The sequence below is a fragment of the Zophobas morio genome, unplaced genomic scaffold (genome assembly GCF_036711695.1).
Source record: "Zophobas morio isolate AGI-343-1 ecotype UQ-CSIRO unplaced genomic scaffold, CSIRO_AGI_Zmor_V1 ptg001056l, whole genome shotgun sequence".
Classification (NCBI taxonomy): domain Eukaryota; kingdom Metazoa; phylum Arthropoda; class Insecta; order Coleoptera; family Tenebrionidae; genus Zophobas; species Zophobas morio.
The window spans coordinates 1-24458 of NW_026973156.1; the positions used below are offsets into that span (position 1 = coordinate 1).

Below are 24458 nucleotides of genomic sequence, written 5' to 3' on the forward strand. Positions count from 1 at the left end.
TAGTAGCTTAGGTCTTTTCATCGACCTCCAACATAAATAGACTGCACCTTACGCAAATTAAGTTTTCAAGAATGTTTACAGGTGCTCCTTGAGCTTTAAGGCTCTCCTAATACAACGTGAATGCGAATTGAGACCATTTTTGAAGTTTACTAAGCGCTTAGCTGAGGGGTTCATGTAAACTTCTAAAGATCATAACAGATTACTAGCGAACCCCTTAAATTATAGACCCTCTCACTTTCCCAAATAGAGAACGACCGAAATATCTCCTTACTATGTTCGATAATAACTTTAAATGCAAAATTTTTACTGAAAAAAAATACAATAATTCTGATAATAGTTGTGAACAAATAGTAATAATATTAGTAATAGTATCAATTAGGAATAATATTGTAATAGTTATATATTTATAATAATATAATATTCGTAAAGTCAGTGAAGGCTTACTCACATGACCTAAAATTTAAAAAATTGTCCTTATAAAGTAATTATTTATTTTGGCAGCATCTTTGCAGGGAGAGAAACTTTCCGAACCTTCTCGCTTGGGGGAATGTAGATTAAACAGTTAGAGTTATTTACTTATAACGACTTAGAGTGTCAGGGCAATAAATAAATAAATAAATAAATAAATAAATAACCCAAAAACATTTTATATTGATAAACAAGGACTTATAAGATGGCTCGTGCTCACACGTGCTTAAAAAAAAATAGTGTTCAACTATTAAAGTTAGTAGGATGTATCTATATTGATTTTACTGGACGTCTTTGAGTAGTATAAATATAATATTGGCCATTATAATTTTGACGTATCACATTTCTTTATGTCAACGGTGACTAAGTTTAAGTATGTAGCTCGGGAAGTTCTTGATGGATTTCCTGAACCTGGTGCGAACCAAGATATAGCAAAGGTACCCAGTTATATTGATTCGTAGGGGTGACGGGAGTGTAACTATATTTAAACGTCTTTTATTAACGTTATAAGATAATTTGTGGACTTGGAAATTATCTTTTTCGGGTGGAAATTAAAGATGGACGTAAAGTTATCGTACAATTACCTGCTAAATTTCAAAATCGTATCTGGATGAAAAGAGGCAAAGTTTGATTATGAATATAATTTGGTCCTCTAGCTTTTACTTTTCTCTTAAGCAGGAGATTATGTTATTATTGAATGGGTATCCCATAAAATAAATAAAATTGAGGCAGACGTGATTAGTATCCTTCTTCCTAAACAAATTAAGCACTTGAAAGAATTAAAATTTTGGAAAGTCCTTTAATTGATTTTAAGTTTTCTGGGGAGAAAGTATTTATTATAATAATAGGCCTGAAGAATTTTGTGGGGCTACCACTTTGAATACATGCTCTGATAAACTATATTATCCTGATAAAAATATAAATGAGGAAGATTCTGAAGGAAAGGACTGTTTTTCGCCCGACGATAGCTACTTTGTAAATCCTAATCAGAAATACAAAATTCATTTTGACAGTGAAAGTGATGATGACGTTTGAATTACTTTATAGCAAGTTAATAATATTTTAAGTTTTTAATTTTTTTTAATTTTTTTTTTTTGGCTGAGAACTATAGGCTTTGCTTTAGGCTGGGCTGAGAGTCAAGTCTAACTTTGTTATTGGAATTTTGTGAAAAATATTTGACGCGGTTAATTTTTACAAGGTGCTTAACGAGTCGATCGGTTATATCAAAATTTTAGCTGTACGCAAAGCTGCCAATTGGTTAGTTTAAATTTAAATATAGCGTTTACTTTGTGGAATAAAAATTCAATCTTTTTTATTAAATCTTCTCCTTTTTATTACTGAACAATATGAGCTGTTTGGTTTCTTTGTCGGCTTACTCGTAGCAAACGCTCTTCTTCCTCCATTCTCTTTTCATTCTCTCTTTCTTTGAAAAATTTAAAAACCTACCATATAAAAATAATCTTGCGATGTGCACGTGACAGTGAGGGATCTCCTACCTCTAAGCATATGGGATCTTTTTTAGCACACAATCCTCGCCATTTGTCTTTAATGTTAGTTTGAGATCGAGTAAATCCTTCTCGACGAGGCCGTCAAAGAGCGTGTTATAATAAAATTATAAATCAAATTCCAACCTTTAATTATGCCCTTAATGTAATTTTCGATGGCTGCCCATCGGCCAATTCCGTAGATTTTAATGCCACTTATAAGCCCTTGCTAGAAGGAAAATAGGAGAACATCAACCTTGTGAGGCTAAATAGTACAGCAGGGTAACCACTTCCTCTCTGCTCCACTTAATTCGTTTGGACTTCGACGGTGTTAGTGGAAGCCTGGAAAGCGACGCGGATGCAGGATTAACAACGGGGTTGCTTTTTTTTATAAAAAGCGCTTAATTTTATAATAGTGAAAAATTAACAAGATAGTGGAAGTAAATAACTCGAGAAATGATTCTAAAAAGGAGTCTTCAGCGTGAGTGGCGCTCATCCTTTTTATTACTTCTTCTCTATTAAAAAACAGTTAGAACTTTTATTAGGTAGCAAACGATAAAATGTTAAAAAAAAAGGAACTTTTCGGGGCTCGACAAGCTACTTTCGCTACTAAGCTCTGCGGAGGAAAATTTCTTTATAACATAAGAAGGCCCAGTAAAAAAAGACTGATGACTAGAAAGTTCTACTTTTTTTTTTGGGAGAGTAAGGGTCACTTCTCTTCTTTGAGCTCGAGTTTCTACAATGCGTCCTATAAAAAAAAATTAAATTGAACGAAATTCTAAGAGGTTGTTCCTATTTTATCAATAAGTTAAAACCTGCTGTGTCTACAGAAAATAAAGGTCTCTGCCAGCGTTGACTCCATTCATTTACTTGTTTATAGTGCTCACCTTCTCCAAATTTATCATCGGGACATAATTTCTTAAACAACTTACAACAAAGAGATTTTCCAGCATAACTTCGAGTATTCCTATAGCTTGTAAAGTAATTTTTTTTTAAGATTTTTTAATATTTAGCAGACAACCTCTTCAAAGTAGAAGAGTCTTTAATGGTTGCGCTGTCCATGTTAGAGCAAGTTTAAAAAGAAAAAGTGATAGAAACCTAAGCAAAAAGTCAAGACATTGTTAATCGTACTAAATTATCAGTTGAAGGTTATCTAGACTTAATTATCCGTATCGCACACGTACCATCAACATTATCAGGTAGGCCTCTACTTTTACTATCAACCTCTGCTGTTATCCATCTTAGTTTCCCCCCCCCCTCCTCGCCAGTTCAGGGAAATGAAGAATTCGGTGAGGTTTCTGTTAACTTTCCTTCACTTCTACCGCCGTGGAAAAGTCAGTCTTAATTTTGTGGTATCGCTACGTCTAAAATACTTTGAATTTTTTTTTTAAGTTTTATATATACTATTTATATGTTAAAAAATAAGCTAGTGATCCTGAATAAAATGTTGTACATTTCACCTTGTTGGAAGCCAAACAAAATTAAAAATAATTTTTTTACTCTTCATATACTTCATCAAAACTGTTCCTAGTGCTTGATCGAGTTAAAACCTTCCATTACTCGAACTCTCAATCAGGAGTGATCGCAGATAATACAATGAGCATTAAGAGTGTCACTATTTTTTTTTAAATTAACAAAACTAGGCTTAAGCGCGTCAAGTGGGCGGCGATGAGGTGCCCCGTCCCACGGCTCGTAATTAAGTTCGCTCACCAGCAGGCGATTAGTGTGCCTGGTGAACCTGTCTTAAAGGACCCACGGCACGGCGTTGGAAGACAATGTCTATAGGATCCAGCTGAAAGCCCCGGTGAAGGGCATCATTCCGCACAAAACACGGCGCCCCCTTTGTCAGAATACACAGCAATTGGTTCTGTCGCACTTGAAGTGCCGACGCTCTCGCAGTGGAGTTGCAGGCCCAGGCAGCAGATACGTATGTTATTATGGACTGGATGTAAGACAAATACAATTGCCGTTTGTTTCGCAGAGAAAGCTTACTCTTGTCGCAAAGTAATGATAAAGTGTCTTGGTTGCTACCTTGACCTTCGCCACTACATAATATACGAGAGGCCGATGATGATCCCCAAGTATTTCGCTGGAGGACATCATCAAATCTTCACGTCATCAGAGGTTAGGGGCACCAACAAAGGGACGCGTTTCTTGGAGAGCGATATAAAGCTTTGCTCTTCATCGCATTTATAGTAACCTTCCAATCATGGCACCCGACAGCAAGGCCGTCAAGATAACGCTGTAGACGCATACCAAGGCGGGAGGCTTCGAAGAGGAATATACGGTCGTAGCATCACCGTAGAAGGAGATTCGTGTGTGTGGGTCGGACGGCAAGGGTATGTCGCTCATGTATATTGCCAAAAAAGGGGGGAGAGAAGTGATCCCTAAGGGCCCCCTACTATCAGAGATCGAAGCGGTGACCGGATATCTCCCACGCGCACGCTGAAGAAGCAACCATTCAGATATGATTCCAGCACCTTAAAGCCCATGAAGGATGGATAACGAGCGCAGTTTGTACAGCAGACCTCATGCCAAACTTAATCAAATGCCTTTTAAACGTCAAGGAAGACAGCGCCTGATACCTTCTTAGGGCTAAAAGCGCGAGTCGCCATTCAGTTAAGCGGAGGTGCTACTGGGGCGTTGAGTGCCCTTGCCGAGATAAAACTGAAACACCGGTAAAGCTATCCGAGCGTCAACGACCTCTTTAAGACAGCGCAGTAAAACGGCCTCACCCTCTTTGCCGGCCGATGACAATAGGCTAATGGATCGCTACTTGCTAGATGCTGATTCCGGTTTAGGTGTTTTTGATAGCATACGATCGAGAATCGGAAAGGATTAAGGAGCATCACAGATTTTATAAATAGGTAAAGATAATGCATCCCTATTGATGGCATTTTCTTCTTCGTAACATTAATGACGCCATCGGGGTCAGGCGCTTTTCGTTTAGGTAGCGCTTCGACAATTGTTTGCACCTCGTCAACATTAACCAGATTAAGTGTTTCGTTGTTAAGGTTGGGTTGTAAGCTCAAGTAAGGGAACGCATCACCATTAGCAGTATAGTAAGCAGCTGGCACGTTTTGAATAGCAAGAACATTGGTGAAAAGCTTAGCTTTATCTCCATAACTCTCGGCCACTACATTTCCTTCACGAAGGGGCAGTAGTGGTCCAAGCCCCAATTTTTGATCCTTTCAACAAATTTCCAAAAGGAGGAGCGAGGCTACTCTTGCCCGATTCTAATATACGATGCCTTTTGCTCTCCCATTTATTGTTGAAATGGGCCATTAGCTTTTTTCTAATGCCCATGTGAAGACGATCAAGCGCAAGTTTGTATTCGGCGCTCTGCGACCACATGGTTACTCGAATAAGAGGCCGACGTTGGCAGATAAGAACCTATAGTACGTCAGGCAGGCGAGTGGGGCTTACTTTGCTTCAAGAGTTGTCGTGGCAGTAATGTAAGCCTTGTTCAGTGCGGTTTCAAAAAGGACAACAGCATCATCCAGCAGGGCGGGCGCGGACGGTAATGACGGAGACGGCGGCAGCGTGGTTTCTAATACATCAGTATATTTGTCCCAGTCGGTAAAAATACGGGTAATGACCTTTGGTGTGTCCTTCTCACCCCCTAATCGAGAATAACTGGATGGTGATCAAAGGACAGCTCGTGGAGCACTTCAATAGCCGTAGAGAGAGGTATATCTTTAAGTATGGCAATATCCAGTACCTCCATTGTGCCTGTAGTCCGAGTGTGTTGATTGCTGGGGACCTAGCACGCACACACCGTGCTCATCAGCATAGGCCATAAGGGTCGACTGCTCTATGTGGGGCGCTTGCAATTAAAATCTCCTCACACAACAGCAGAAGGGCACCCCAAAGATAGCGTCCAAAATGGGGGGCGAAACTAGCTTCCAAGAGGATTTGTACTCTTCCTACGTCAACTTTACGCAATATATATACTCGTGTAATATAGCATATTCTGTCACCTTTTCTGATGGCCAAAATATCATACTCTACTAGCATTCTACTAAAAGACTAAACTATTTCCAATATTCGGTGTATTTTACCATTTATAAAATGTGATACACTAGGAAAGATGACTATAAATCTGCGTGCTCTATTTTTTAAACTGACGGTTGTCCTTAACCGTCAAGTAGGGAAAGGTCTGTTGCTGTTAATTCCGTTCGTCATCGAATAATTTATGCTTTTCTTTTTCTTAATTTTTTTTAAAATATACTTGGTTACATCTAAATGTTTATAACTTGTGCCCTTTCATTATCAAATATTCCCTCTCCTGTCGATTTTACTGTTACTATCGAGTACTGTTAAACTTTCCTCACAAGCTCCGTATAGCTTTGTAAAGACCAACTTGGTCTAGAATTTAAATAAGACGGCCGCGAGACTTGGACTATGGTGTGTCACTCTGCTTGTTTCCATCGTTTTCCCGAACTACCGTTTCTTTTAAGGTCACCAATTGTTCTGCAGTTGTAACTCTATTTGTCCTTATATATACAAAATTTTTGTTTATGGTTAAAATAGCGTGGTTTTAGGAAAAGAAGCGGATGTTACCATGTATTAAATTATTGTAGGTAATTTTTACTCTATATTTTAAACAAAAAATATAATATATTTTCATTAATATTGGCTTTGTCCTTCATTAATGTGATACTTTATTTTACTGTGAAATTACAAGATTGTTTAAGAATATAACGGTTAGTGAATAATAGTTGACTGGCTAACATTACATTTTAAAGTTTATACTCATAATGGTCTTCCTTTAAAAGATGTAAGGGTACTCATACATGCCCAAAGCTAGGCTAAGCAGTCTGCGCTCGACTTAACAAGCATCTGTAAAAGTCATTAAATAAAAAAATGCAGTAGCATTCATAGTTGTGTCTGTATTTTTTGCTTAGTCTCTTACTTTATATCCGTGCTATACATGTATACATCTATATAAAATTAAAAGGTAAATTATCGTGAAAGTAAACAACTTTTAGAGAACTTTAATCGAGAGAAGTCTCTGTTAAAAGTTAGTATAAAGGTTTTAAACCATTTACAAGACTTAAAATTGGGTTGTCTTTTTCAAAACGTTTATAAACAATGATAACTCGAAATTTCTAGAGTTACTACTTTAAATTTGATCTAGTATAGAACTAGAACCTCTTCGTCTCTGTTAATACTAAATGACCCGCGGCTTTTTATAAAAGGTAGTATCTTTTAAGTTTTAGGTATAATAGAGATAAGTGGAAAACTTTTGTTTTGTTGCCAAATGTTAGTTACAGAAGATTTTTTTTTTTTTGGTGTAAAGCTTTATGGCTTTTAAGGGGTTTAAAAGGTAAATGTTATTTGGGGCTTTTGATTAAAAGTCAAGAAATAACAATCACGTATACCCTAAAAACGATGGATATCTCGGGGATAGAAGTTAATAATATTAAAGCTAAGAAATCTGTTTTGCTGCTATTTACGGTATGGATTGTGGAAAGGATAAAAATGGGTTGTCTACACGGTTAATATGAAAGGCTTAATTCAAATACCCTATTGTAAAGATTTATATACAAGCGTTTTAAGGTTTTAAATATTCTTAAACAAAAGATATGTATTTGCAATAGAAATACAGAGACTTATGTTTACCTCTTTGGTATTGTTTGCATAAAGGCGTTTTTTTTTAAAAGACTACCACTAATGGGCCCTAGATTTATAAAGTTTAAGATGTATATAGGATATATTTAATTCTGTTTTGAGATCTGTTACATATAATCTTTTTTTACATAACTTTAAATGCATTAAGTTTTTTATTTTGTATAAGCTCCTTATATAAATGATTAAAATTACTCATATACTTTTTAGGGTGAACAATAAAAGTTTTTTAAAAGGGACCGCATATTGGAAAATGACTATATATTTTAACAAAAGCTACAATATTTTTTGTTTAGCATAACACTGCTGAGAAAACAAGACACAGATACTTTCGTTAATTTGGAAAAACTAAATGAAGGGGATTGACTAATAAATAGTATGCAATTATTAATATAAATAACCTGAAGTAGTATATATATAAACTATCCTATACTCAGTACCAAACAGCAGGTCACCTAACAGTGACTTTATAGAAAAAGGTGGGACGCCCTCTAAAATTTTTATAAGATATACTTTAATTATCCACATTAACTTTGTCGCTTACCGAGACTTACAAAACGAGCAAAATATAAGGATATCAATATCAAAACAATGAATTATAAATTAAGAATTATTTAAAAGGTTAGACCCGTGCCAAAGTTTAGAGGTGTAATTGAGGCCAATCAGGACACGCACCTCCGAGGTTCGAAAGCTAGGGTCCTACTGTGTTAAGTGCAAGGCTAGTTATTGTGCACCTAAAACGAAGCTTTTTACTTGGTATTACAAAAAAACGTCATTTATTTTAATACGTAATTAGGTAGAGACTAGATAAGTAATTCATTTTTCGAACCCCTACTGCCAACAAGGCCGAAAGCTTTTCGTGGTTCAGCTTTGCAGCGAACTTAGTATCTTCCGAATACTAACAGTAATGTAAGCTTAGCAGTCATTATTGGGAGTCATACTTTATTTTTTCTAGGATTATGTCACTCTATAATATCGAGTCTTGCTTAAATCTTAAACTATCTATAAATAAACGTCACTAGTCGGGTCTAGCATTTGACTTTATCTTTAGCCAGCTTAGGAGCCTTTCGTATTTCTCGGTTAGAGCTTCCTTGGCTGGTGCCGGTAAGTCCCTACTTTCGATACATGGCGAACCAAAGCATACCTTTAACATGCAATTCCCAGAATGATAAAGTAATTTAACTTAAAGCTTTTTTAAAAGGTACTAGCAACTTTTAAGGTACACCGTTGAAGTTGCATCGTTACGTGGAAGCTATCATGCAATATTACAAATAAAATCTCTAATTTATAACGTAAATATAGTAAAAACCTAATTTTCATATGTGTATAACATCGTCTCTTAACTCCTAAATACTTCCTCCCCTTAATAGTTCCCACTAAAGCAACTCTTTTGACTTTTTTTTGAATCTTTGTTAGCTGCTACGTGAGTAGGCCATCAAGCGTATATTTAACATTGTGCAAATTGAGTGTTTTTAAACATGTTACTATATTCGTTTCTTTAAAGACCCTTTGCGCATTATTAACCTTCCAGTGCGTACACTCGCTTACATTTTTCTTAGACCTTTTAAACAAACTTTTTGACCAAAATGTAACTGTTTATTTTTCGACGTTTTGAAGGTTTCATATAATTAATACTCTTTAAGCCCACTTGGAGAATTTCTTTTCTTTTTACATAGCGTTGTTAAGCTTGAGAAGCTAACTATTTTTGCAAACTTTAAGGGACTATGAGTAGTCTACCAAGTTTTTTACCTTTTACAAAAAGAAAAAAATTAAAAAAAAACTTTACTTTAGAGCTTATTTTTAATCACACCCTACTAAAAAGACGTTTATACTGATTAAAGAGTAATTTGTTTTTAAAGTTATATTAGTCGTTAACAGTAGAATCACCTTTTTTAAAACTTTATTCGTGATTATTAATTTACTTAGTACTTGTCGCCTGCTTTTCTAGATATCATAACATGTTTTACCACTATTTATTACTTGCTTATGATATATGTATTGGAACTGGATTAACTTTATAAAAAATAACAAAGTTTTCGGGCCTAGTACACCTCTTCTGTAATTAATACTACTGGGAATTTTATAGCTATTTCATAAAATTATTTAAATAGTGTCGTTCTTATAAATATTAAGAGAGTTTATGATGTAGTCTTTTAATAATTACATATAATTTTTATCGAGGGCTTTGTAACTTTAATTTCTAAGGCCTGTTTACGTTGGCCTTAAAAAGATCTACTTATTAGCTATTTATTAGTTTAAAAAACTTTTTGGTTACCGAGAATTTAAAGAAATACTTTAAGCTTAAAATATTATAAAATTTGTCGAACAGTCATCTTTAAAGCATCTTTGTAGCGTTCCCGAAAACCTTCTACGCTAGCAACTATACACAAAATTTACGAGATCACATATAATAGACCTAGCTTTAACGTTAAACCTTTTGTGACCAATACTAAAATACTTGAAGCGGTTACTTAATTAAAAATATAAATAATTTATAGTCGGGCTTTGCCAAGCATAACTTTGTTAATAAAAACACCTTAGCACTACTGTAAATAAGTATAAATTTGCTACTTACAATTTGTTTGTAAAGTAAATAATTTGTTTTAAGATACGTATATTTTTATAACATAAACTTTTGTTCTAATTGTTATCCTTCTTATAAGCTTGACCACACTTGACTTGGGGGCCCCTCGAGCATTCAGCAATTCTAGTAGCTCCTTATACGTTCACTTATTAAACCTTCAATGCTTCTTAGGACGTAAGCAAAATATACGCTTAGAAAATCTTAACTTCCTTTCTATTACAGCTTTAAATTCTGTAAATGTCGAGATATACCATAAATTTAATACATAACGCCCCACAATGAGGCGGGTTTATCCGGTAAATAAGAAAAATACACTCGAAATGCTAATTTTTCTTTAACAGATACGACTTTTCCTGGCAATTTTTCGGTCTTTATAATAAAACTATAACTAGTCTTTCTTCTTGGGTAGAATAAACTTATGCATAAGTATTTTACTGGAATCAGAATTCTCACACTATATTATAATGACCTTGTCTTTTACTTTGCGTAAGTGGGTACCAACAAACATAAAGGAGGAATAAGTTTTACTCGGTGACTGCGAGACAAATAAGTAAGTCAAATGTACTTATTTGCGAGCGAATAAATAATTAGAGTTAATAATTTAAGGGCTTTATTTGTTAAATCTATAAAAGGAAAAAGACAAAAGTATAAATTTTAACTTTCCGAAAAATCAAGTATATCCTAAAGGTCTCCCTGGTTCTTAGAAATTTAGAAGTTTGAGTACACTAATACATATGAGGGACTTATGTATTTAATAAAATGTTTCCTATACTGAGAAGCAAGTTCAAAAAAGAAAAAAAGGTTTGCGTACTTAAAAAGTAGAAAGAAAGGTTTAGAAAATTATTTTAAAAAAAATCACAACATAATAACTAAAAAAGGAGGCTGATAAAGCAGAAGTCATATAACTATTATTAGGTTGAAAAAGTAGTAAACATTAAGCCGCAGTGAAGTGTAAAAACGCGGACTAGAAAAAATTAATAACAGCATAATAAAGTCGTATGTGTTTATTGTAGATAAATTTGTTAATGAATACTTAAAAAGTAGTTTTTCGTAAAAAAGATGTAAAACGGTATAAAACCAAATACAGGAAAAGCCAAGAAATATATAGCTGGCAAGCTACAGGCTGGGAAAAAATTTAATAAAGTGGTAGTTTAAGTTCACTGAAAACATAAACAGCAAAATTAATATTGAAGAACATTTATGGAGTACTTTCATTAACTAAAACCTATATAGTATTAGTTATTTTTGTCCTGATTTTAGTATCTGACGAAATAGTAGAATGGCCTTATATAATGTCAACGAAATTGTGTCAGTGGTACCGCAAATGCAAGTCCACCAGTTCCCCAAAAATTAGCTGCTTGAGTTTTATAAATCCCAGTATACAAAAAACAAAACCTTCTGCTGGTTAGAAGATTTTTATAAATCACAATATAAAACAGTAACAAATTATATGGAATGAAATAGTATAACAAAAGTTCGAAGGAATAATTGTTATAGCCCGGTCAAAAATAGACATGAAGAGCTGTAAAGGATTAAGTAAGCTTTTTAAACATAATTTTCCTTAGTTTGAAAGAAGCATAAAATAATAAAAATAGAAATACTAACCTTCTTTCCTATATTTCTTATTAAAAAAACGATAATAACTGTAACAACCTCTTCGAAAAAAATTTAACCTGAAGGATTTCTTTGGTGGCCGTTTCTATCGTTAACTTAGTCGCGTCTACGGTTGCCACCCCGAGATATGTAGTAAACTTTTTTTTTCACTTTTAAAAAACTAAGATGTGACTTTTAACAGTATTGCAAAGTAACATTACTCTTTGACACTTGGCCATCTTTTACGTAAACTAAAGGAGACATTAATCCTCCCGAAATAAAGCTGGTTTTAAAAATATATAAATGCTGCTAATAAACTGTAAAGTGTTAAAATTTATAAATTTAAAGAAGGGCCCGTAAACTTTTTAGTCTATCGCGCTGGAAAATATCTGATAATTTATACTATTTAATTTATAATATAGTTAAAATAAATTCTTCTTAGACATTGCCTAAAAATTCTTAATATTATGTAGTGATAACAAGACTAGTTATAGTTATCACTAAATAAATAAATTATATTTATTAAAAGTTTCGAACGGCAACCATTGTAATATGGTAGCTACGAGGCCAAGTATAAATTATAATAGTACTTTTCTCTTTAATAGCTACTAACAAGGATTAAATATAAACCAAGTTTTGCCACTCACTAAAGTAAATTTATTTTCAAGACATAACGGAGTTACAAAAAAAAAAGTCTGTTAGTTTTGAAAATGTTTGTTGACCGCTAAAGCATGTGAGAGATGTTACGAAGGAGTGACGGCTGAGGAATAATTGAGAGGTAAAGCCCGTCAAGCTTTGCGTTGGCCTTGAGACCTTTCTCATACCGTAGAAACTTTAGTTCTACCTAAAAGCACTTAGTCGACTGCTAAATAAACATTTATCTGGAAGGAGATAAAATTTATATCTTAATGGATCTTGTTACATATACAGCTTTCACTATTAAATTTTGATCTATATTGTTAACTTTTATATTTTATGTTTAAAGGAACTGAAATTTAGTTTAGTTATGGCATATTCTTTTAATTTTATTAAAATTTTACATTTGTAAAACTAAAAAAACAATAATGAGCGTTTACCCAAAGAAATCTGTTGTATGTGTCGCAGAAAGTATTGGAATTAGTAATATATCCGATGAGGTTTCGTCGGCACTAGCCCCAGACGTAGAGTACCGATTGAGAGAAATTATACAGGTTTAACTTATATTTCCTTTAAATTTTAAAGTTTGTAAAGATACAAGTTACTTCTATATTTAGGAATCCCTTAAGTTTATGCGTCACGGAAAACGAAATAAACTTACAACTGAAGACATAAATAACGCCCTTCGCTCGCGCAATGTGGAGGTGTTACTTTTATTATCTTTTTAAGCCTGATATTGAAGAATGAATCACAAAATTTTTTAAGCCTTTATATGGGTATAAGGAAAGCAGTTCTTTGCGTTTTAAAAAAGTGGAAATTACTAAAGAGGAATTGTTCTATTTGGTATGTGCTACTATATATAATTTAAATGCATGGAATGTCTCGTGGTTAAAAATTTGTTAAATTTCATTTACCAACTTTACATTTTTTAACAAATTTTAATATTATAAATACTTTTTAAAACTATTATTCTTCTATCTAAAATAATTTTAAATTTTTTTTTTTGGCCTTAGGATGAACCTGAAATAGAATTAACGGAAATAATAAACGCACCTTTGCCCAGATGCCCTGCAGAAATTAGTTATACGTCGCACTGGCTGGCTATTGAGGGCGTTCAACCTGCGATTCCGGAGAATCCATCAGGTGTAAATGCACATCTTTTTTTTAACCAACTGTGAAGTGATGTAGATGCTTTACTAAATTATATGTAGCTTGGCAATGAATTTAGTTATTACTGTTTTTTTTTGAAGAAGTGCTGCTTTTGTGGCGACTTTTTGGTGTTTTACTAATGCCTAAGCGATGCACACTTTTGACTTTGTACTTATTACCTTCATTCAAGTTGTGATACTTGCCGACAGTTCTTCTAATAAAACTATTACGCAACCGCCGCAGCTGAGCAGCACTGCCAGTCAAACTACACGCGTAGCTTCTACCTTTGCAGTCGTGAGTTTTTTTTAGATTTATATATTTTTTTAATTAATACCGCTTTATTTTTGGTGCTTAGGGAGCTGGCATGCTCCAAGACGTTCGGCCTATGATCCGCCATGTCGTCTCGAAGGAACTTCAAGTATACTTCGACACAATTGCCGCGGCGATTTTCGGGTAGCCTTAAAGATTTTTTTTTTTGTTAATACAATGGATCGTCGTTTCGCCTGTAGCAGCGACGAACGAGCACGAGGGGCTGCTCTCGAAAACATATCCTCTGATCCTGGTTTGCAGCAACTTGTGCCTTACTTTTGCCAGTTTGCTGTTCAGCAGGTTTAGATTATTTTTTTCTTAAAATTTTATTAGCGTCAAGTTTTTGCAGATGCAGTGATTTTTTTACCTTATTACTTTTAGATTTCTAAAAATTCAAAGAATTTGTTCATTCTCACCTGCGTTGTGAAGCTTCTTCAAAGCCTGCTGGACAATTCACATCTATACCTTGAGCCCTACGTGCGTCTACACAACTTTCGCTATAGTTTTTTTTTTGTAATTCCCTTGCAGCTACACCAGATTTTATCGGCGCTCCTAACTTGTGTTCTTAAGAAATCTCTTTCGAAGAGTCTTTCGGAAGATCACTGGGTTTTTTCACTTACTTATAGGAAAAGATTAATTAACTACTGAAGTTTTTAACCTCAAGTCTCTTCGCGATCTCTCCGCTCATCTTGTGGCCGGCATCTGCCAAAAATTCGGAAGGTAATTACTATTACAGGCTTTACATGAGCCTTCACTCGTCTTCCGTCCGACCTCGCTTCCCGCCAGGTCCTATCCCACGCTGCAGACACGTGTAACGAGGACTTTGCTTCGCGGACTTCTTGAGCCCAAGAAACCGCTCGCTACTAATTACGGCGCTATTAGTTGCCTTGTATGCGGCCTTTTTTTTTCCCGGTGATCATCGCTAATAGACTTTTTTTTTGCTGCAGGCAGCTTTGGGCCAGAACGTCGTTCATCTTCTACTTCTTCCGCACGCCAGAGCACTCAGTGCACTCCTCGAACCGCGTTGGTTTTGTTTTGCCACGTGTCAATTCTAAATTAAGCTATTTTCTGGCGCTTCCTCTAAAAGATTTGTCGTTGGGTTATAAAAACAAGATTCGGTTGGAGGAGGCGATTCGTGTGAAGGATCTTTTATTAAAAACACTAGGTCAGTTTTTACGGTGGTACTCGCAGCAGCAGGAATTTACTACTCTGGGTGATGACAAGCCTGATTTACTAGTGAAAGCCTCCCTTAAAGTGCAGTGCATCTTCGTTCTTTAAGCTTAATAATTGCTTATTGCATTTTTTTAATCTTTTGTTCAAAAAGGAAACGTATGACGAAATGTTTGGCATCTTTGGAGAAGCGCTTTTGCCTTATATCGACTGTAAAAACGTAAAATTACTTGACCAGCTGGCCTGTATAAAGGCCTCTGGGCTCAACAGGCCCGCCGGTGAATCAACAACAATTCCGATTGATCAAAACTATAAGAGTGGTGTAGATAATGCCATCGTTGATCGCAAGCTCAGCAACGAGGAGGCTCCCGAACTTGAGCTAGAAAGCGAAGAGATTCCAGTGGCTTTGCCCTCGAAACGGAGGGTCCCCTTCGCAGACTCGCCAAAAACAAATGATCATACTTTTGTTTCCAGCGAAAAAAAATGTTTTGATGTTAACGATTTGTCCGATTCATCGAAATCGCCCATTGAAGAAAACGGAGAGAAGCTCGAGCTCCCATCTTAATTGATTTTAGAGGCCTGCACTACTTCGTTGGTTACTAATCGGAAAGTGGGATGGCCCGCCCGCCTTCGGATACATCTATCGGCTCTTGAAAAGCTTGAATATTAGAAAATTTTAAAAATGCGGTTCACTGCTAGCAGAATAGCCTTATTGTTATTTACTTAACTTTTTAGCGCCTACGAGCATCGATGAATTTAAATGTAAAATTTAATTTTTATTTATATATATAGCTACTTTAATTTAAGTAAAAATTCAAATGTTTCGAAGGTTAAGATCTTATCTTTGCTAAGGATAGTCTCGTTTATAATCTTTTTTCGTGAAATGCGAAAGCGCAGAGCTCTACTTATAGATCACTTTTTTACGATATAAACGATTCTTATAATAGTAAAGCTACACAAGTTTATAAAACATAGCAAAGTAATTCAGGTATTGGTCGTGGCTCAGCAGTCAGAAGCAGAGACTCGTAGATCCAAGGAACGCGGGTTCGACTCCTACCGACGCAAATACTCCGTTTTTGAGGGTTGCGTTAAAAAAAACTCGCATCCACAAACTCTGATACGTTTTATAGGCGCAAGCTCTGCTTTTTTTTAAAAGTAATCTAAGAACGGCTAAAGAAACAAAAACTTTAAAGGGAAACCATACTCTTTCTGAGAGCGCTTATAAAATAAAATGTTTAACCAAAAAATCCTACGCGACCCCAAAACCTGCCCTGACGGGGGTCGGACCCCGCGATCCAAGAACGGCGCGTCAGAGCTCTGACCTTTAAGCTACATCGAATTTTTAGGGCTAATTAAAATTACGTACATATCTCTTATAAACAACTTTCAAGTATTTTCCAGAAAAATGTATTTATTATATCCGCCTAATAAATTAATTTAATGTTTCACTAGTAGATGGTGTAAAAATAACAAAATAGAGAAACTCCCCACGCGACCGAAGAGCGCTACAGCACGCCCCATATATTTTCAAATGCGCAGCACACTTTTCCGCACACGACAGAAGCGGATAAAGGATAGTCCGAGATGTTTACGACATCATCTAAACCAGCTAAGTCGATTTGGCCGTGCGCTAATGCTCCAATATAGAAAACAACGGGCTTATCAACGGGTAACGTTGTTACATATTCGTAAATATTAACACACTTTTCAGCTTTGAACGTCGTGCCTAATTAGGAATTTAATATAAAAATAAAAGTAAAAAAAATTAATAATAACTGTATTCACCGATTTTGCGACAGTCTGGGGGAAGATGGTCAGTGACAGGGTTTCTTATGACTTTCAAAAGTTTTTCGGGAGTACCCGAGGCACGAACACTAAGCTTGTGTAGTAATTGAACTATTATAAGTAAGATCAAAATATTGTTTAAGTTTTATTAAAACAATTTATAAAAACCCATAAGCATGGAGAAACGCTTAAAGGTTCTCGGAATGCGGGTGTGAGGATTAATTTCAATCAAAACCCCTTTTTCAGTGTGAATATACACTTGTAATAAACCTAAAATCGTACTAAAATAAAACAACTCTCTAATAAAATTAAAAAAGTTACCAGCTTTATTCAAAGGACTATCAAGCAAAGTTAACAAACATTGATGGGTTATATCAGGTCGAGCGTCAGCTATATTTTTTCCATTTTTCCTTAATATATTTTGATGATCATCACAATTTAATAAATGAAATTCCTTCCCAACCTTTAAAACAGAATAAATAACAAATTAATTATATATAAACTAAATAAAACTAAATAAAAACGGTTTAATACAAATCCTCACTTTCCCAGTTTCTAGACAGGCACGTTCTAGTACCACTATTAAACGCTTTTGATTATCTCTTTCTCTTTGATTCTTAGGAAGCTTAGGGGTCTGCGGTTGAAACTCCATTTACAATAAGAAGAGCAACCGAAAGAAGATAAAATAGGCATAAACCTTTTCTAACTGTCACTTAGTATATTGGTTAGCCACGTGCTTCCATTTACTAACATGCGCCATGGATATAAATAGAGATAGCACGCCCCCGTAGGAGGGGTTTTATTTTTTTCTCTATCCCGCATGGAACGTGTTGTGGTGCGAGGGGACAACCTAATTACCGTGTTATATATAGTTGGTCTAATGAATGTATTTAACATTTAATACTAGCTAATAATACTTTTTGATATCGTCACGATCCGAATGGCTCATGAGCCGCTCGAATGCAACAGTACCATTATCCACACATTCTATAGGACATACGAATAGCCAGAGAGGCAAAGTACTAATAGAACACCACTCATTTCATAGTTTTTGCTCCATAGACTTTTGTCTTTGCTACTAACCTTCAAAGTAATAGTGTATTATGAAACTTAGCTGTTTTCATCAACTTTTAATAGTGTCATAGTTGAATCCAACAGATCTTCCAAGCATATTACGTTTAAAATTGCTTCGGAAGGCGATGCTAGTACTCAGCGCGAAGTTTCGGAGCGTAAGTTAATTAGCTTAAATACTTCCAATACACCCCCAAAGACACTGGGCGCATTCCTACCTTGGCATAAATATATATCTACGCTTTTATAGCCACTATCGCGATAGTGCCATTCTTCCAAAACTACACGTGACATGCACGTGACAATAAAACGGTTATAGCGAACGAAGCGGGCCATTTTCTAGAAATCCAATTGTCATGGTGAAAGTGCCTTGTCCTCTTACAAATTAACTGGGCGGAGATTTTTTGTTATCATATTTTTACAACAATTTTTTGGTTTTTTAACTTTTTTTTAGTTTTATATACTATATATGAAATCAGGCGATCTTATAGGATAATTAGGGTTGGAGAACTGTTATTTGAAATTTTGGTCAAGCACTTTTTGAAACTGTTAATATTTGTTTGTAGTGCATTAATTTTGCCTACCTAATATAGTCGTTTAGTGTCACAGGATTTAACATTTTTTATTTGCATTATGAAGTTGTTTTCACTTAATATTTATACCAATAAAATTTTAAAAGATTACAAGAATTTGGTAGCGTCCGCTGCATACTTTTTAAGTATTATTAGAACTTACAAGAATATATTATTTTATTACAAAAGAATTTTATTTGCTATATTTGTAACAAAATATTGCAATTTTACTAACGCAACATTTGGTCGCCCTTTATGTTAACTTTTTTGGCCTTTTTGGTTAGTTATAGGAAAAGGAAAAGAATATTGCCTTTTTTATCTCAAGTGTTGCGCTTTCACCCATTATTACACGTTAATTGTTATATATATTGTTAATAATATTCGCCAAGTGCTGCAGGTCGGTTAAGTAACCAGGGCAGTCTATTAAAAACAGTCTAATAGGATATTGTTGCCCTTAAAAACATAACTTCTCCCTTATAAAACTCTTTACTATTTAACCTCTTGCATTTCGGCTTTCTTAGATATATAGTGCAGGGAGTGTAACAAGGTCTAACATCTATAGTTATCTAGTAAATTGGTCTCATCTCTGAAGCCTCGTACGTTTTTTAGTTTCTTTTTGTTTTAGGTTAATAAACCAACAAAGAACTGAGTAAAAAGTTGTTTTGAGAAACGATTTATTTAAGCCAACATTTGTTGGAATGATTCCTTAAACCATCTCAGTTTCTCCAACGCTCTTTAAAAGTCATTAACTTTTTTAAATTTTTCTTTTTAAGTGTTTTTACTCGTACTGCCAACCCGCCTCTATGTCTAGAAATTACTTACAATCTAAAAGTAATTTAGTTCATTGCACATTGTAATTAGGATTATGTCTTTTGATCCCTTGAAACTTACTACTATAACCGAGTTTTTAGTGTATTTGGCAGAATCGAAAGTATTAAAAATGCAAAGCTTTCCAAGGAAAAAAAAGAACTTAAGACCATCTTAAGCAAAAGTTAACTTTTACAAAACGAAATTACCTGACTAGAATTCAATTTATATGGTGACTCTGACGCGTAATATAATAAAAGGGTCTTTGATACTAAGCGTTCCAGCGACCAAAACCAAAGAAAATAAATACAACACCAAAAAAAAAAAATCTAGGACTCTTATTATATATCTCTTCCCTAGCAAGAAACAATATTTTACGACAAAAAGGAAATAACCATTTTTATTCTGCCTTCATTAACGCTCAGCATCATCCTCGATTTTGGGGGCTAAATAGTATTTAATGTGGCCACAATCTTCCAAAGCATACTCTACCACCAACGGCATATCGTGGTGAAGATGGAGAACAACGCTGGTAGAAAGTGGTGTGGCTTTCGTAAATGTTGTAAGAAAACTTAACGCAAGATTAAGTTCAACAGTCTTCTTCGAATCAATGACGACCGACGCCTCGCTTTTATCTACACAAGAGGATTGGCCGAGTACAATATTGCAAGTACCGTTATCACCCGCAGCAGAAAATTTAATCCCATCTTTAGAGCCTGAGAAAAATAAAATAAAATAAAAATAAAAAACCGTGTAAAAAACGCTTGAAAAGACTACATTTTACTGAGACAGTATCGCTGAATTTACTTAAGTCGCGGCAAATTCTTTGAAATTCAATAGACGGGATAGTAACTTTACAGTCGTACTCTTTATCGGGAATGCCTAAACGCTCTTCATCAATCTCAAGTAAGTTCATCGCAAACTCGGAAACCTTGTCTGCCACTAGCAAAAAGTCAGCAATATATGAGCTCTCCTATTATAAAAAAATATATTATTTTACCTTTACTCTCAAGAAGACAGCTAACAGTGGCGTCATCTATTTGATGCTTGAGAGTGAACTCATCATCATTTGCGGCACATTTTAAGATCTTTAGAAAAAATAAAATTTCCGTTTGCGCTGAAAAAAAGTTCAACATCGTAGCACACAGGCTAACTGAGAAATAAGTACCCTTGCCAAGGATCCAAAATTAATACCCATCTGCCGAGCTCGGTCGCAACGATAGAAAGAAAAGCCTTTCTTGCTTATAGACAAGAAAACTAAAGAGACATGAGAACTATCCATAGCTTGCATTGATAATCCGGTGTCTCCGCATTCTACATTGGCCACTTCAATTAAATCTTTAACAGCGTCAACAATTTTTTTAAAAAAAGAGGCCTTTTCAACTTTTGCTTCAAACATGTTTTTGAAACTCTACTAACACCTACAGTTAAAATATATAATTTAATATAACTTTAATAATTTATTAATCCTTAAAATATATTCTAAACTTTTTAATAAAAAATTCAAACAACCTGAAGGTAAAAGTTAAATGAAAAGTTAAAATTACAAAGCTGAAACAAGCAAACAGGGATGAACAGAGTAAACGTGTTCCTAAAAACCAGAAAAGGGTGAAAGGGCAACAAAAAAAAAATTAAAGAGAGCATGTGGGGCTATCAATAAAGTTGGATAAGCCAAATCCCGACCTTTGAATTTGGTTCGAGTATTTTAGGTTGTCCATTTGAGCTACTGGTTTTTTTTTAAACTGTTTCTGTTTTTCTCTTTATAAGCAAACTTCATCCGCTGGCATATAAATAAAAAAAAAGTTTTATTTTTATTTTCATTAATCTTTTTCCTGTGCTTTATTGATTTTTTTTACACCTTCTCTTTTTCTTCCTTTCAAAACTAACGGTGGTAAACAATAATTTGGCTGGTTGTAGTTGTTTATATTTTTTGTTTATTGTTTAGTTTTTTTCTGTAATTACAAGAAATTAACCGGAGCATATTTAAAACAAACTATAAATTTTGATAATAGAATTGATAACTCTAAGTAGCGGTATGAAATATGAGCATACGGGATAGTAGATTAACTATAAAAACTTTCAAGTATAAACGCTGCTGTTGTGTGATATGAGTCGTGTTAAAAAAACGTTTGACCTAAAGCGAGAGAACTCGCGTCGATGAACTATAATATAACAAGGGAAACTAGGAATGATGTACCATAGTTTTGAAGAAAGCAGAATCTTACAGTCTTTAGTATTTTGGTCTACTACCGCGGACGTCTTTAGAAAAAACGGTTTTTTGTTTATAAGGAACTTAATTCGAGTTTATATATGATAAAACATATCGATTGAGTCTTGTTTTATATATTTTGCAGCTTCTGTTCATTAAGGCCTTTTTATTGTGAATGGATTCCAGCACGCCTGAACTTCTTACTTAGTATTTGAGATAAATATTTAACTTATTTACATAGCGCTTTATTAAAAATATACTTATATGTTTTAAAAAACATTTAGCTACCCAAATTTGTAACTACTGACTCTATATCATTGCTTTACATATATTTTATATATTTAATTTTTCCTTTTTTCTTTGTAAAAATATAATCATCTTTTATTAATTACGAGTCCCCCTCAGAAGGAAGGACTTTAAGCATTCATTACTAACTTATCAGCTATAAATAAAGAATTTAAAACAGACTGAGATTCTTCAGTGTTTATAGTGTGAGGGTAGTGTTCAAGGGAGTGCACATGCGATTATATAAGTTTAGCTCGCGCACCCTGCGTGGTCTTTTTTCTTTTTCTTTGTTTATCGTGTGGTTGGGAATCTATAATAATCAGATAAACTTATATTGTTTTCTGGTACTTCGACTTTCTTGTACTATATTACTTTATTGTTTATAATAAACTTTATATCTACATTATATTACTTTACTGTCTATAAAATACAAGTTCTCGAAGATTTACAGTCTCTGAAATCAATAAAAGGCAAAACTTCTTGAAATTACCAAAATCACTTAGGATAAATATACGTCTCATAGGCGAAAGGAACCTTTTGATAGGATAACTGATAATAATGTGTTCTCGGCCGTACAACTTCTAGATCAACCAAATGCTTCGATAACTGAAAGATAGCGAGACTTTAAAGGTTACAAAAGACGAGTTTATTCACGGCGAATAGCTAATATTAATGATAATAGTAGTAGTAGCATTAATCTTACGGCTAGTAGTTTCCATAATAACGTTAATTATAATATAACTGTTGGCAGCAACAGCAGTAGTAAATTTAATGTGTACGGCAATAAAAATAAAAACTTTAGGAGTACTAATAATAGTGATTAATATAACCACTTTAATAAAAAATAACACTAGCTCCAATAAGGGTAACGACAACTTGAAAGTTAAGCCTTCAAGAGCTTCGCACGACACCTTTGACACTAAGATGGCAGCGCTTTTGACACTGTCCCAATTATTAAAGAATGGCCATCTACTGCGCCAATTCCCCTGCAAACTTGTAAAGAGGAAATTCCACCCATCACCCCTTTTAAAAAACAGCGACCCTTATTATATAAGTTTTGCAATCCAACGGAGCAACGATTTAAGAGATATGTTCTTAGAATTAAAATATATCCCACATGGGCTGATAATAACCGCTAGAACAGCGATATTTCCCAATTAAGAAATACAACATTTAACCTATTAATTACCTGAAAACAAGCCATTTGAATCTGTTATTTGGAGATTTTTCGTAACACTCGGCGTTTCCCCCGTCGAGGCCCCTCCGAGTAGCGCATGGAAGACACTGTTAAAGATGAACGGAAGAAGCATCTTTCACCATTAGCGTTAGTGTATACATCCTGAACCGAACAACATAGACTGAAGACTACTTTCCATCTTTAAATTAAAGTAGAAGAACTTTAAAAAACCAATTAAGTTGGCCCGTGACGCCGCTGACAGATTTTTGACTATGCTGCGAGCTATTGCGCTACGGCACCTGGATGCGTCAAACACGGTAAGGGTCAATTGAACCCAGCGTGTACGCAAACACGAGACTCGCCTACTAGAAGTGTGAATTGAGGCGAGGCTCATATTGCCAACTACCGGGGCTGCAAATGTTATTCGCGTAGGTCTTTGACAGACGACCAATTTACGCCACCATGACATTTGATTCCCACTCCTATATTGCCAGAACTATATCTTATGCTCCCACCGCCCAAGAGCGAGCTCGCACCAAGCGGCCCCTGCAAATAATCTTACTCACATTGATAATGCAGAGTCATTTAATCAACAATAAGAACAGCGACCGCAACCGACTTAACAACTACTTTTAGCTATTTTGACGAGGAGTCTCTAGACTATGTTAGAGATCGTGAATGGCTTCAAACTGGTTTGTAAAGACAGAAATTTAAACGCTTAATGAAATCTAATACTGTTTTGGGATGCGGAGGGCGTCCAGAAGAAAAAACACGAGTTATAGGAGTTAAAGCAACGCGAAAGAATAGATACCTGTGTCGTCATCGAAGTACACCTTTTCCTCAATGTACCATTAACATCTGCAACTTTGCATTGTATCTCGCCAGGATCGGTTATGCACCAGTGGTGGAGGAGTAACTGTACTGATCAAACAAAGCATCCAATACAATTTAATAGCATTACCAACTCTGCAAGGAATTGAGGAAGTTAATAATACCCTTTACCAGGCTAGACAGGGGCCCGTAACTGTGATTTAGATTCTATAAACCTCCCTGCTAACAGCACCCTGCTAACCACTCATGTTGTCCGATCTTGACGCTCTTTAAATGCATGACTTTCCTGCCTATCGATAGGGAAATTTAACTTTTAACATCTTACGTGTACCAGCCGGGTTGCGAACCGGAACGGCTACATTCTTGAGGTTCACATTGAGGCGCCCGGGGGAAGAGCCCTATGATCACAGTTGCCCAACACATATGGTGAGGAAGACGGGCACAGTGGACGTGCTTGCTTCGAACGGCCACTAAGGTGCTAAATGAATTGTCGTCCGCACATTTGCATGTTCCTGCTCGAATTGGGCGACGAAAAGAAGCAATATAGATGTTTCCACCATCTTACATGGATTGGAACATATTCACCGAACTGCTCGAGGAGACGCTCCCTCCTTTTAGGATACCACTTAAAATCCCTAAACTAAATAGTGCTGTTGTCAAATTTGAGTGCGCGGGACAGAAGCTCACCGCAAAGCAA

General features: G+C 35.1%; 4 protein-coding genes across 4 annotated transcripts; 1 reads left to right on the forward strand and 3 right to left on the reverse strand.

Moving 5' to 3' along the window:
- Positions 1-1802: 1802 nt before the first annotated feature.
- On the reverse strand, positions 1803-3201 carry LOC135122273 (uncharacterized). Its single transcript, XM_064046468.1, has 10 exons — positions 3137-3201; positions 2974-3050; positions 2768-2919; positions 2639-2700; positions 2532-2584; positions 2402-2467; positions 2240-2333; positions 2100-2181; positions 1965-2041; positions 1803-1910 (listed from the first exon to the last, which is right to left on the reverse strand). The coding sequence occupies exons 2-10, from the start codon at positions 3012-3014 to the stop codon at positions 1803-1805; spliced, it is 735 nt and encodes a 244-aa protein (XP_063902538.1). The 5' UTR covers positions 3015-3050; positions 3137-3201.
- Positions 3202-7346: 4145 nt separating this feature from the next.
- On the forward strand, positions 7347-15751 carry LOC135122270 (uncharacterized). The gene is made up of 16 exons (XM_064046465.1): positions 7347-7412; positions 8606-8687; positions 12865-12950; positions 13014-13100; positions 13162-13239; positions 13410-13539; positions 13736-13839; positions 13901-13998; positions 14055-14154; positions 14236-14331; positions 14383-14460; positions 14519-14574; positions 14641-14743; positions 14802-14877; positions 14942-15108; positions 15179-15751. Exons 1-16 carry the CDS (start codon positions 7347-7349, stop codon positions 15587-15589), a joined length of 1818 nt encoding a protein of 605 aa, XP_063902535.1. The 3' UTR covers positions 15590-15751.
- A 735-nt stretch (positions 15752-16486) lies between these two features.
- LOC135122271 (ribosomal RNA small subunit methyltransferase NEP1-like) lies at positions 16487-17461 on the reverse strand. Its single transcript, XM_064046466.1, has 5 exons — positions 17354-17461; positions 17131-17272; positions 16978-17079; positions 16810-16920; positions 16487-16750 (listed from the first exon to the last, which is right to left on the reverse strand). Exons 1-5 carry the CDS (start codon positions 17459-17461, stop codon positions 16530-16532), a joined length of 684 nt encoding a protein of 227 aa, XP_063902536.1. The 3' UTR covers positions 16487-16529.
- Positions 17462-19673: 2212 nt separating this feature from the next.
- On the reverse strand, positions 19674-20834 carry LOC135122274 (proliferating cell nuclear antigen-like). The gene is made up of 5 exons (XM_064046470.1): positions 20807-20834; positions 20428-20680; positions 20260-20347; positions 20037-20201; positions 19674-19975 (listed from the first exon to the last, which is right to left on the reverse strand). The coding sequence occupies exons 2-5, from the start codon at positions 20656-20658 to the stop codon at positions 19674-19676; spliced, it is 786 nt and encodes a 261-aa protein (XP_063902540.1). The 5' UTR covers positions 20659-20680; positions 20807-20834.
- Positions 20835-24458: the final 3624 nt, after the last annotated feature.

Bases quoted from the DNA above. Each gene is read 5' to 3' on its own strand.
- LOC135122271 (XM_064046466.1), bottom strand. From the start codon at position 17,461: ATGGAGTTTCAACCGCAGACCCCTAAGCTTCCTAAGAATCAAAGAGAA. The intron at 17,273-17,353 runs GTGAGGATTTGT...TCTGTTTTAAAG, and splicing joins CCTGTCTAGAAACTGGGAAA to GTTGGGAAGGAATTTCATTT. The intron at 17,080-17,130 runs GTAACTTTTTTA...GTACGATTTTAG, and splicing joins TAGTCCTTTGAATAAAGCTG to GTTTATTACAAGTGTATATT.
- LOC135122270 (XM_064046465.1), top strand. From the start codon at position 7,347: ATGGATATCTCGGGGATAGAAGTTAATAATATTAAAGCTAAGAAATCT. The intron at 13,540-13,735 runs GTGTAAATGCAC...CCTTCATTCAAG, and splicing joins GATTCCGGAGAATCCATCAG to TTGTGATACTTGCCGACAGT. The intron at 13,999-14,054 runs GTAGCCTTAAAG...TTTCGCCTGTAG, and splicing joins ATTGCCGCGGCGATTTTCGG to CAGCGACGAACGAGCACGAG.
- LOC135122274 (XM_064046470.1), bottom strand. From the start codon at position 20,658: ATGTTTGAAGCAAAAGTTGAAAAGGCCTCTTTTTTTAAAAAAATTGTT. The intron at 20,348-20,427 runs GTACTTATTTCT...TTTTTTCTAAAG, and splicing joins ATTTTGGATCCTTGGCAAGG to ATCTTAAAATGTGCCGCAAA. The intron at 19,976-20,036 runs GTAGTCTTTTCA...TATTTTTCTCAG, and splicing joins CGATACTGTCTCAGTAAAAT to GCTCTAAAGATGGGATTAAA.
- LOC135122273 (XM_064046468.1), bottom strand. From the start codon at position 3,014: ATGGACAGCGCAACCATTAAAGACTCTTCTACTTTGAAGAG. The intron at 2,468-2,531 runs GTTCCTTTTTTT...GTTTTTTAATAG, and splicing joins AGCTTGTCGAGCCCCGAAAA to AGAAGAAGTAATAAAAAGGA. The intron at 1,911-1,964 runs GTAGGAGATCCC...TTTATATGGTAG, and splicing joins AAGATCCCATATGCTTAGAG to GTTTTTAAATTTTTCAAAGA.